Genomic DNA, 12,740 nt, shown 5'->3' with positions numbered 1-12,740 from the left:
CAAAAATCTAACCTGTTTGTTTTTCAAATTTAAATGTTTCCTTCGGTATCCTTGCCTCGTCTCCCCCCACTCCAAACCATCCTCCACTCAGCTTTCACAGTGATTTTTCTAAAGCACAATTCTGACTGTGTCATTTTCCTGAGTGGCCTCTCCTTATCCCCACTCACTAAACTCCAATGGCTCTCCATTTCTTCCAGAAAGAAATGTGAAGTCCTTTGTCATTTAAAGCTTTTCATAACCTGGCCCCTCCCTACTTTCCAGTCTTCTAATATTCATGAATGTTGCCCTGTACCCTTTGCTTTGAAGGGTCCCCTCTTTAGCTCTCCCTCATAGAAATCCTCTCTTCTTTCAAGGCTTCCCAAGGCTGTCACCTAATATAAGAAGCTTTTCCCGGTTGCTCCCTGCTCTCCTCCACAAAGGGTTAGCTCTGGCAGGTCCTCCCTTCCCAAAGGGAAAGATTTTGCGCCCTGAAAAGTGTCAGACTATGCCTGCTGCTGGAGGATCAGCCTTGCTAAGTATGGAGAAACTTACCGCCAGTAAGCAGACCACAAAAGATGAAGTCTTTGTCAACCCTTGAAGAAAACCTCTCTCCTCACCTCCTAATAAGAATGGACATCTATCAAGTACTATAAAGTTTACAAAGTGCTTCCCATCTATTATTCCATTCGTATTTGGGAACAACAATCCTATTAAGTTAGGTGCGCTAGGTATTATGGATTTACCCAGGGGTTGGAGGCAGCAGCTAGCCAAGTGCCTAATGAGAAGCAGGCATTAAAAGATCTGCTTGATTCCAAGTATCTCTCCTTCATCCTCAGAAAACACAGACGTATGAGGACCCCTTTAAACCAAGAGTCCTTTATTTGAGGTCCATGGAGTCACAAGGAATCTTTGGACAGATTTCAGGAGGTCTGTGAGTTTGAATGGGGAAAATGGCACTTTTATTTTCACTCAATTCTAACTGAAATTTAGTATTTCCTTAAATTATTTAGACACATGATTCTGAGACTTCAGCAGTCTGACAGCACAATGGGTCCATAACACAAAAAGGAATAAGGATCCTTGCTTTAAATAGACCAAAGTTAGACTTCTTTGGGTGAATATTCATAAACAAAAAGACCCTTTTATTTCAAACCGTATAATAGCCGACATCCAACCTCAGACAAATTAGTTACTAGCTGAATGACACTGGGCAAGTTACTTAACTTCTCTTTGCCTCAGGTTTGTCATCTGTAAAGTGGGGATAGTAATAGCACCTACCTCCCAGGCCTGTTATGAGGATCCAAAGAGATAATATCAGTTGAGTCTTCAAAGCGTTCCTCCTCATCAAGAGGAAAATTACCCTGCTAGGGACCTCCCTCAGCACCTTGGGCTTCGCCTCTCTAATGCTTTCCGCCTAGAATAATGTGTATTGTGCCCCCAATGTTTAGCACAGTGCCTGGCACACAGTAAGTGCTGCATAAATGTTGATTATTATTCCTATAGTCCTTTAATGTTTGTGAGCCACCATATACATTTAATCTTCACAACAATCTTGAAAAATAAAACTATTATTATCCCCATTTTGCAGATGGGGTAACGGGGCTTGAGTGAAGTTAGACGACCTGCCAGAGTCACACAATAAGTATCTGATTCACAATCAACATTAGAACTCAGGTCTTGCTGACTCCAAATGTCTCCCTCTCTGTCTGCTACACCCTGAGACCTCTGATCTGTTCGTAGAGCTCATGGGTTGGAGAATCATTTATTCGTTTCAGTGAGATCCTGGGCTTCTGCGTGTGTCTGCTTTACTCACTATCTGCTGTTTGTCTATTGCACTTATTATCTACAATGTGTAATTTGTGGTGCTTTGTTCTCAAATTGTTTCACGTGCCTCTGTTTAGGTTTCTTGAAGATTATGAGCTATTTACCTGGGCCCCTCCACAAGACAAAGATCGAAGCTGTGAATCTTCCTTTTCAAGTCCACCCTTCAGGCGGCTGCCTAAATAAGCTTCCTAAAGAGTAGTTTTTAGCAGGTTACTCCCCTGCTCCAGAATCATCAGCAGCTCCCTAGGGCTTCTAAACAGAAAAAATACAAACTCCTTAACTTTGTATTTAATGACCCATCACAATCTGGCTAGTCTTGCTATCTTCTTCAGGCTCTCCTTCCCACACACACTTGGTGTTCTAGACAGCTTGGGCTGTTCTGTGACACTCCATCAAACATTCTTTGTTCTCAGTTTTGTGCCTTCTATTGGCTGACCTCAACTTTCCATTCCATCAGCTCTCCTCCGTACTAAGGATGGGATCTTTTCTCACCTCCACCTTCAGAATCTCTGACTTCCCTCAGTTTGGGTGCTACCCATAGGCAAATGCATTCCAGATCCCAAGCATTCATTTCCTCCTGAAATTATCTTGCATTTATCTATCTGTTCTAAGCGAGGCAGTGTGGTATAGTGGGCACAGCACTGGCCCAAAGGTCAGGAAGATCTGGATTCAAATCCTGCCTTTAACACTTAGGAGCCGGATGACCCAGTACAATTGACTCTGAGTTAGGGGCAGCCGGGTGGCGCAATGGATAGAGCTCTGGCCTTGGAGTCCGGAAGACCTGAGTTCAAATCCGGCCTCAGAGGCTTGACAGTTACTAGCTGTGTGACCCTGGGCAAGTCACTTAACCCTGATTGCCTCACCAAAACAACAACAACAAAGAAAACAGAAGACAACAATTGACTCTGAGTGCCTCAGGCAATTCCCTAGCCCATAATATACTAATTATAGACTGTCGGTAGAGACATCATGTCAGAAAACAAGTTTTTCACTCCAGTAAGTTCAAGGATAAGGAATCGTGATTTTTGTCTTTGTCTGCCTGGTTCCTAGAAGACAGTTTGGCACGTTGTAGATAAATGTTAGTAAATGCAAAATATTGTGAGTTTTTGGCAACCCTTTTATCCGACTGCATGAAATTCTAGGTCTTTGAGTAGATCCTTTATCTACAACAACCATCATTTATGAAATGCCTACTCAAGCAAAATACTGAGGTGTACGGAGTGTTCAGAAGAACCAGTGTTTCTGTGGCAGGGTTTTTGAGCCCTTTTAAGGACTGCTCATCCACCTTATTGTCCGCCTGATTTACCCAACTCTCACCTGTGGCCCCAAGAAGTCGTAGCAGCTCAGTGGCCACACTCCAGTAGAACTATCTTGGCAGACAGGCTAGACCAGATTGAGGGTAGTTGACAGGACTGAAACCCGTATGTGAGTTAGGGGGATATCTACTCTCAAGCCTGTGAAGACTACCACCCCTCCAGGAATGGGCTGATGTTTTGTTCCAAAGGCAAGGAAGGCATCTGAAGCAGGCACTGCGGAATGCTTAGCGCTGGTTCAGACATCAAAGACGCCAAGGTCACCCACTGCATCCTGGGCCATAGCCCAGGATTTTTGTCCTGCCGCTGGACCTCCACGACTCTGGAAGAGAGAGAGTGAGGCTGATGACTTTGTGCAACTCTGCCTCAATTAAATCTAATTCATGCAAGAGTCAAGACATCACCCGTAATGGCATTGGTCCTCTTGGAAAATGAAGGACAAACGACTGTAGACGACATTGGGGTAGAGAGATGATTATTAATACTGTTCCCTTCCCTCAAGGAACAAGGACATTTTTTTTTTGCCTTCTGTTTTATTGCCAGCATTTAGCAAGATGTCTGGCACAAAATAAGAGCCTGCTGATTGGCCTTCAGTCTGGCTGGGGGCACAATACAATAGGGCAAAAGCATTAGAGAGGCAAAGGTCAAGAGGCTAAGTGAGGTCCCTAGCAGGGTAATTTCCTTTTTGGTGGGGAGAGAGGCTTCTCTAGATTGAAAAGCTAAAGAGAAGTTAAAGAGGTGTGAACAAAGGTTAACCAGTTAATTAGTATTTCAAAGGGAAATAATGAGGTGATTACTAGGTGCGAAAAGAGTAGTTTAACTTTCAGAGACCATTTTAACATGGAGTACATTTGAAGCCTAAAATGACGAGATTTGCCCCAGGTCACACTGCTAGGAAATTCGGGTCCTCTGACTCCAAATCTAGGGGTTCTCCACTGCACCTAGTTCAGAACCCGCTCAGGTTTCTCTCAAATTATTTGTTAAATTTACTGATTGAAAGTGAATGTGATTTCATGTTATTGAGTTTAAAAGTAGGTGCTAAATTTCTTCTGACTTTAGGCCTGACGTTTTCCTTTTCCGGGCTTTTGTTTTTCTTATCCATAAGAGAAAGGAGGTGGATTAGATGTCTTTGCTAGTCTTAATAAAATTACAGATTCTTGAACAGTCTGCTGGCAAATTTTAAAGCACTACAGGCGCACCACGGAGATATTGTGGGGTCGGCTCCAGACCACCGCAATAAAGCTAATATTGCAATAAAGAGTCACAAATTTTTTTTTTGTTTCCCAGCGTATATAAAAGTTATGTTTATAGTACAATGTAGTCTATTAAGTGAGCAATAGTATGTCTAAAGAAACAATGTATACATCTTGATTAAAAATACTTTGTTGCTAAAAAAAAAAAAAAGAGAGAGAGCTAACCATCATTTGAGCTCTCAACCAGTTGTCATCTTTTTGCTGGTGGAGGGTCTTGCCTCGATGGTGATGGTTGCCGAAGGCTGGAGTGGCTGTGGCAATTTCTTAAAATAAGATGACAATGAAGTTTGCTGCATTGATTGCCTCTTCCTTTCATGAAAGATTTCTCTGTAGTAAGCGATGCTGTTAGATGACATTTTACCCACAGCACTATTTCTTTCAAAATTGGTGATAATCCTGTTAAACCCTGCCACTGCTTCATCAACTAAGTTTATGTAATACTGTTCAATATTGTTGTGTCTCAGAGAATAGATCTGAGGCGCCCGCGCGTGCCCGCTCAGAATGGTCAGTCCCCGCAGCAATCAGTACATACTACATGTATTTATGAAAATTCGTAGTCTTATATGGGCACTGTGTGTGGCGCCCCCAAAACAATTACAATAGTAACATCAAAGATCACTGATCACGGATCACCACAATAGATACAATAATAATGAAACATTTTTGAAATATTGTTAGAATTGCCAAAATGTGACACAGAATCACAATGTGAGCACAAGCTGTTGGAAAAATGGTGCCAATAGACTTGCTTGAAGCAGGGTTGCCACAAACCTTCAATTTGCAAAAATGGAAAAATACGTGAAGCGCAATAAAATGAGGTATGCCACAAGGCATACTGGCTATTGCTTACTACTACTGCTGCTGCTTGTTTAGTCATTCAGTCATGTCCCATTGATTCTTCACGACCCCTTGGATGGGATTTTCTTGGCAAAGATAATGGAGTGATTTGTCATTTCCTTCTCCAGCTCATTTTACAGATGAGGAAACTGAGGCAAACAGAGTTATATGACTTGCCCAGGGTCACCCAGATAGTAAGGGTCTGAGGCTGGATTTGAACTCAGGTATTCGGGACTCCAGGCCCAGCACTATGCACCTTGCCCTCTAGCTGCCCTGACCTGCCTTATGTTATCTCAATTTTTCCTTATCACAACTGTTGGGTTATAATAAAGCCATCACATTGTAGTTACTGATTTTCAGAAAACTCCCAAATCACCAGTGTTATTTCTCTTTCCACAGCACTGACTCACTTTATCAAGTTAGTTGATTCTTTTGATACTTCAATAATTTATGGTTCTCACAGGTTCAAGGACTCCCTTTCCTCTTTCTCTTCCCCCCCTCCCCAACAGATTACAGTCTGTCTGTGTTATTTGTCCATATCTTTCTAACAATTTTTTCAGAGATTTCATCCAATGTTCATTGCTGGAAGCCTTCCTCTCCTTTTAACATCACTTTAGGTATCACTCCAGGTTGTTTGTTTTTTTTTTTTTAAATGTACTACTATAATTCCAAAATTGCCCTGTTTGTGTCTTTCTGAACATCTTTCTGCTCTCTTCCCTGTTTTTTTTTTAAATGTTTCACTGACCCTTTGTGAAGAAAGAAGGGCTATTTGTCAGTTACTTGATAGACTAAAGGGTCAAATGCTGTCATCTCTTGTACTAATCTGCTGCAGGACATCAGATAGTTGTTTTAACCCCTGTTCCTTGATTTTTTATTTTTATTCTATTTTATTTTGTTGTTGAGGGTATTGAAGCACCACAGAGCACTTTATGACCTTATTTATGGTCGAAGGCCAGGTACTGGCAGGCCTGTTTACTCCCAACCATTATGTGCCCCACTTAACACCAGAGGTCCTTTGGTGGAAATGGAGACGTTCAGAGAGCTGGACTAGATGACCCTTCGGTCATTGGAATGACCAATCCCAAATGATTGGACTAGATAAATCTTTCTAAGGTACCTCTCTTCTAGATTTGATTCTATAATCTTACAACCTAGGGATTGAATTCTGGGTCTGACGATGCTTGGTTGACCCTTTAGCAAGTCTCTGAAACTCCCTGGGCCTCAGTTTCTTGGCTTGTAAAATGAGAAATAGCTGACTTTCTATGGGGTAGGTACCTCCCAGCTGCTGATCTGATTCTACAATCTTACGACCCAGGGTTTGAATCCTGGCTGACACTGTTTGGTTGACCACCGGACAAGTCGCTTTGCCTCCCTGGGGCTCAGTTTCCTCATTTGTAAAATGGCTTGGTCTTGATGACTGTATGTCTAAAGCTATATGACCCGAACTTCCTTTGAGCTCTATCTTCTCCATACCCTTCAATCTTCCTCCCCTCCCAGCAGGGGAGAGGCCCGGGGCGTGGACTAACGGGTCCACTCACTGCCTTGTCCACACACTCCTCGACGTGCTCACCATCCTCCCCGAGGGCGGGAGCTGCGGGTGGAAACCTAACTGCACTTTCGAATCAGCACATTCCCGCAAATGCTTTGGCGAAAACCTACTTGGGCCAAAAAAAAAAAAAAAAAAAAAAGGACGTTATGTCATTCACCTAAAAAATAAAAAATTACACATCATCCACTTTTCGGGTTATTACAATTCACTCCCTAACTTGGCACAATACACATAATTTTTTTTTTGGAGGGAGGCATTAATCTGTGGCAAATCGGCTTCGCCCAACGTCAAGTCTAGCGCGCGGCCTCCCGGAAGTTGGAGGCTGGCTTTGTCCTCAGGTAAAGAGCGAGCCTGGATCCCAGCAGAGAGTAAGCGGTGGCAGCTGCTTTCAGACAGCGAGGGCCCGGGTCGGTGAGGAAGGAGGAAAGGTAGGTGCGCGTCCGGCCCCAGCCCCATTCAGTGCCATCCCTGGAGCCGTTTCCGCACGACCGCGGGCTCTGTGGTCACTGGCCGCCATGTTGGAGATGGGCAAAGTCGGCGGCCGTATTTGAGCCTGAGTGCCGGGGTGGGGTGGTTTTTTGGCACAGCCGGCTCGGGAGCCTCCTAGAGACGTGGCGAGGTTGAGGCTCCGGCCATGCGAGGGGAGGAGATTGTCTGGGGGCGGCCCTGGGAAGGGAAGCCGGGTTTCCGCTAATGGCTCTCCTGTCTTGGCTTCATGGTCGCCTAGGGCGCATGCTCCATCGTGGAGTTCCGGCGTTGACTGTGGCCCTCCCTTACCTGGAGTTGGCCGAGGGGAACCCCCGAGAGGATGACCTGCGCACATGTCGGTGGGCGTGGCGGGAGCAGTCTGCGAGAAGCGCACGTGGTTCCGCGCTGGGGTTTCTGTGGCTGGGGAGGCTTAAGGCCGAACGGGAGAGCTGCAGCGAGTCAGGAGAGGTCGCCTGTTAGGTTGTGGAGGACGTTTAAAGAGCCAAACTTCTAGTTTTGCCAAGCCTTAAGGCTTCTCTCCCATCTGGCCACTTTTCTTTGCGGGTACACGGGCACCCCAGGACTTTGGCCTTCCTTACCTCTCACTGGACCATTGCAGTAGCCTGCTAATTGACCCCCAGCTTGGTCTCTTGCCCTCCACGCAGCTGCTAAAAGGATCCGTCCGTCCACAGATATTAAATGCTGCTGCTCCGTGTTGGGTACTGCGATATTTCTAAAAAGCAAATTTATATATGTCATTGATTATTCCCCTGCTCAGAAAGGCCCAGTGGCTTCCTCTTGCTTCTAGGACCAAATGCAAACATTTTTTGGGAGTATTAAGACCCTCCACAACCTGGCTTCAGCCTGTCATTCTAGACGTTGCACATTGCATCCCACCTCTTCCATCTCCTTGATTCTTCACAGGCAGCTCCCCACTCCTGGAATTTGTTATGTCCGTCAGTAAACATTTATTGGGCTCTTCCTATATTCCAGGCACTGTGCTATGTATTGGCGATACAAAGAAAGATATGTCTAAGCCCCCAAGGAGTGCCTAATTAGTAGGAGTTCAATAAATGCTTGTTTGGTTGACAAATAATCCCCTGGATCCCTTCTAGCTCTCAAGACTCTCATTTGAGAAACTTAAGAGGTCATCTGGTCCATCCCCCTGACTGAGTGGGAATGCTCCCTACACCATGCCAAACATAGGACCTGCTGGTAGACCTAGGAATGGCAGAGGCAAAGGGGTGTTAGCAGCAGGAGTCCTCTATTTGGGGTCAGTGTACCTGGGTTCAATTCTGGCTTTGTTACTTAAGAAATAGGGGGCAGCTAGATAGTTCATTGGATAGAGTGCTGGGTCTGGAGTCAGGAAGACCCATCTTTGTGAGTTCAAATCTAGCCTCAGGCACAAAGCTATGTGATCCTGGGCAAATCACTTAACTTGTTTGCCTCAGTTTCTCATCTGTAAAAAGAGCTACAGAAGGAAATGGGAAACCACTTCAGTATCTTTGCCAAGAAAATCCCAAATAGGCTTACAGAGAGCTGGATGACTAAAAATGATAACAACAACAATAAAAACTTGGGAAAAAATTAGGCATGGCCCATTTTATTTTTTTAGGTCTCAGTTTCTTCAGATGTAAAAGAAAAGTTTTGAACTAAATGATCTCTGAGTGTCTCTAGCTCTGAATCCAAGGAAACCTCTTGTTGCAGCCTGTTCTCCTTTTCCACATTGTTTTCCCTTGCCATCCTGCTGACCTGAAGGGATGGTAACGACTTTCTGCAGCGTGTTTACTTTCTGTTTCAAGTTTGAGCAACAACCCAGAAACATTCCTGGTTGAGGCAGTTGATTCTGTTTCCTGGAACCTTGCTGTGCGTCTGTCCCCAGCCCTGGCCATACTCAAAGGTGCCAAGGCACAGAGGGGCGCCTCTGCCAAGCCTGAAATACTGGAAGCATGCCATCATTTTGCTGCCAGACCTTTATACAGAATCTAATTTTATAATTTAATCATTTATGATTTAATCATCTTATAAAGGAGGACCCAAGGCCCTGAGAATCTGTTTTTTGTTGTTTTTTTCCCCCAGAATCACAAAGTTGGCCCAGGGGATCAGGAGGGTATCTAGTCCAATCTGTACTCGAAGAATTTGTTCTCTTACATTCCAGACAAATGGCAGCCAGTCTTTGCTGGGAATCCTCCAATGAGAGGGAGCCCTTTGCTTCCCAAGGTGGCAGTCCTATCCACTTCTGGATCGCTCTATTAGCATCCAACAGGAACCTGTCTATGAGGATTTGTTTACGTTGTGCTCTCTGGAACCAAGCAAAATCAGTCTGCCTTCTCTCCTGGGCAGCCGAGCTTCAGATCTCTTCTGCCTTTATCGGATCCTCATATGGCTGAGGCCCTTCCCTCTCTCTGGAGGCTCTCCAGCCTCTCCATCTTTCCTGAATTTTGCCTAAGATTTCCCCATGCCAGAATTTGAACCCAGGCTTCCTAACTCCAGGTCCAGTGATTTTTCTTTTCCACCACTCTACCTCATTGGGTGGATGTGACCGATGAACTCTTTTGCCATAAAAAATGAACAGGTTTTAAGTGGCTTTCAGGTTTCTGAGGATTTCATTTACAAACATTGATTTATTGGTCAACCCAGTCAGTATTTTTAATTTGTTCATAACTGCTTCGTAGTTTTGTGTTGTAGCATTAGGTTACTTCTCTTAAATCAATACTGTACCCCCAAATAATCCCCTCAACAAAGTAATCCCCCCTGTACCCTTTAAATCCATATGGACAGAATTGTTTCATCTTTACTAGAGTAGAGATCTAGAAAAAGAAAAAGGCATGTGCTTGATTGGGGTGAAAGAGGGACAGGCCAGCAAGGCAGTTTTTGGAGAAACAGCCCCAGAGAAAGTGAGGTTTGAGGACATATTATGGAGAGATGCCAGTGGGATGGTGGGACCAGAGATCTGTCATGCTTGCTTTGTAGAGTCCCCCTCCCCCCTTTTTAAAGCCTATTTCACTTTTGGCTGTGGAGTTGCTAGGGGGTTACATAAGCACTGGTGGTATTTTAAATGTTGGCAGGCACTTTATTATTCCAACAAAGATTCCTATGAATTAATTACCATGTATCTGAAAGAATGTCATCTGCAATGCAGACTTGCTGGGGTGAAATTGCCATAGCAATTAATTCTCATGCTCCAAGGCAAAAGTGATCCCCAGCTTCAGGGAGTTGACTAGTCAGGAAGAAATTCAGCCTTGACTCCCCCCTCAGGACTGTTGCTGGCCTAAGCCTGATCCCTGCCAGAAGCAGGATACCAACCAGGAATGGCTTTTTTGCATCACAGCAGGGTTATAGGCTTGTCCAGCTGAAGTGGGAGGCAGTGACATGGTGTGGAAGGAGGGTTAGATTTAGTCAGGAGGGACCAGGGTTTGAATCTTACCTCGGACCCTGGGCAAGTCATGTAACTGCTGTGAGCCTCAGTTTCCCCATCTGCAGAATAGGGATATTCCTTCCTGCAGTTCCTGTCCATTAGGATTATGATGAGAATCACAGGTGAAAGTACTTGAAGGACTTTGCAGACCTCTACTATTATTATTGCTTGTAGCAGTAGAATTGATCTTGAGAGCCCCAAGATGGGGGGAGCAGATTGCGGCCGGCTGGCCGGCCCAACAAAGTGCTATGGGTACCTTACTGGCCCATTGCCATGCTGACATGTGTCAAACCCAAGCACGCTCACTGTCTCCTGCTTTTCTAGAGAATGAATGAGTGGATGCCCATCGCCAAAGAGTACGATCCTCTCAAAGCTGGGAGCATCGACGGCACCGATGAAGAGCCTCATGACCGGGCCATCTGGAGGGCCATGCTGGCCCGCTATGTGCCCAACAAAGGCGTGTCCGGAGACCCCCACCTCACCCTCTTTGTGGGCAGGCTGAACCTGCAGACAACAGAAGAAAAGCTGAGAGACGTCTTCAGCAGATACGGTGATGTTAGGAAGCTGCGGCTGGTTCGGGACGTGGTCACGGGCTTTTCAAAGCGCTATGCTTTTATTGAGTACAGAGAAGAACGGTCTCTGTTAAAAGCTTACAGAGATGCCAATGGACTGGTCATTGATCAGCACGAGATCTTTGTTGACTACGAGCTGGAAAGAATCCTTAAAGGGTGGATCCCTCGGAGACTTGGAGGGGGGTTTGGTGGAAAAAAAGAATCTGGACAACTGAGATTTGGTGGACGGGACCGGCCGTTTAGAAAGCCCATTAACTTGCCGGTTTTCAAAAGTGACTTCTATGGAGAGGGCCAGAGGGAAAGGAGGGAGTGGTCCCGAGACAGAACCTGGGACTGGAGGACCAGAGATCGAGACCATGACAGGGGCCGAGAGAAGAGGCGGCAGGAAAGGGAGTCCAGCCGGGCCTGGGATGAGAGCGAGAGGGAAAGGGAGAAGGACTTCCGTGAGGAGAGGAGCAGGGGCCGAGAGAGAAAAGACCGAGAGAGGAGAGATAGAAGCAAGGAAAGAGACTCCAAAAAGCAGAGAGGTGACGACAAACACAGATAGAGACTTGGGGCACAGCCGTCCCTTTCCTCTACACCTGTGTGGACAGGCGGGCAGGTGGTGCCCGGTGCACCTCACCTCTTCCTCCTTCCTACAAGGCTCGGCCCTCACCTCCGTGGAGTCTTCCTTTATGTAACCAGCCGAAACGGGGCTTGCTGGCCTCAGATTTCCCAGGGTTCCCCCCAAGCTCTCTGTTGCCACTTTCCTTGTCTAAACCCTGTTACCTTTCTTGGGGGACACACCATTCTAGACCTTCATCCCACCCAAGCCCAAATTTCTGTCCTCTTTGTATCACCAGAACCCTGGACATAGCTGCTGAATAAAGATTTGTTTCAAATCCGTCCAGTCATTTCAGCAGCCTGCATTAATGTGATTATTTCTGAGGGGGTGAACTAGAAAAGGAAAGCTGAGTGATCTCAGGCTGCTGGCCTGCCCCTTCTGAGCCAAATGGGGATTCTTGTGGGATCACAGATTTAGAGCCAGAAGGGACCTTAAAGACAAGGGAGTCCAGCCTCCTCCTTTTATGTATGGGGAAACTGAGGCAGAGACTGGTAGGTGGCACACTGGATAAAGCCCTGGAATTGGAATCCTGCCTCAAACACTTACTAGCCATGTGACTCTGAGCAAGGCTTTTAACCTCTCCTTTGTTTCCTCGTCTGTAAAATGGGGATGATAATAGCACCCATCTATCTCCCAGGGTTGTGAGGATCAAATGAGGTAATTGTAAATATTGTAAAGTGCTTAGTAGAGTACCTGGCACACACACAGTAGGGGCTTAATAAATACTTGTTAAATCTCAATCTAAAAAGTGACTTATCTTAATATAGGGCCTAGCACATAGTAGACCCTTAATAAAAGCCTGTTGCCCTCCTGAGGATGCACAAATAAAGTAGTAAAGCCAGGTTCCGTCTCCAGGCCAGCACTCTCCCCATCAGCACCACATTCCTTCTGCTAAAGGGTTCACCCTGGAGGAGACCCTTGAT

At 45.6% G+C, this 12,740-nt stretch overlaps 1 protein-coding gene across 1 annotated transcript; it reads left to right on the top strand.

The window, feature by feature from the left end:
- Positions 1-7,039: 7,039 nt before the first annotated feature.
- Positions 7,040-12,106, top strand: SNRNP35 (small nuclear ribonucleoprotein U11/U12 subunit 35). The gene is made up of 2 exons (XM_027853501.1): positions 7,040-7,183; positions 10,966-12,106. Exon 2 carries the CDS (start codon positions 10,969-10,971, stop codon positions 11,758-11,760), a length of 792 nt encoding a protein of 263 aa, XP_027709302.1. The 5' UTR covers positions 7,040-7,183; positions 10,966-10,968; the 3' UTR covers positions 11,761-12,106.
- Positions 12,107-12,740: the final 634 nt, after the last annotated feature.

The sequence above is a fragment of the Vombatus ursinus genome, unplaced genomic scaffold (genome assembly GCF_900497805.2).
Source record: "Vombatus ursinus unplaced genomic scaffold, bare-nosed wombat genome assembly UNPS02009994.1, whole genome shotgun sequence".
Taxonomy (NCBI): Eukaryota; Metazoa; Chordata; class Mammalia; order Diprotodontia; family Vombatidae; genus Vombatus; species Vombatus ursinus.
This window is presented reverse-complemented; position numbering and strand designations above follow the sequence as displayed.

Excerpts from the sequence above, each read along its gene's own strand:
- SNRNP35 (XM_027853501.1), top strand. The coding sequence starts at position 10,969 with ATGAATGAGTGGATGCCCATCGCCAAAGAGTACGATCCTCTCAAAGCT.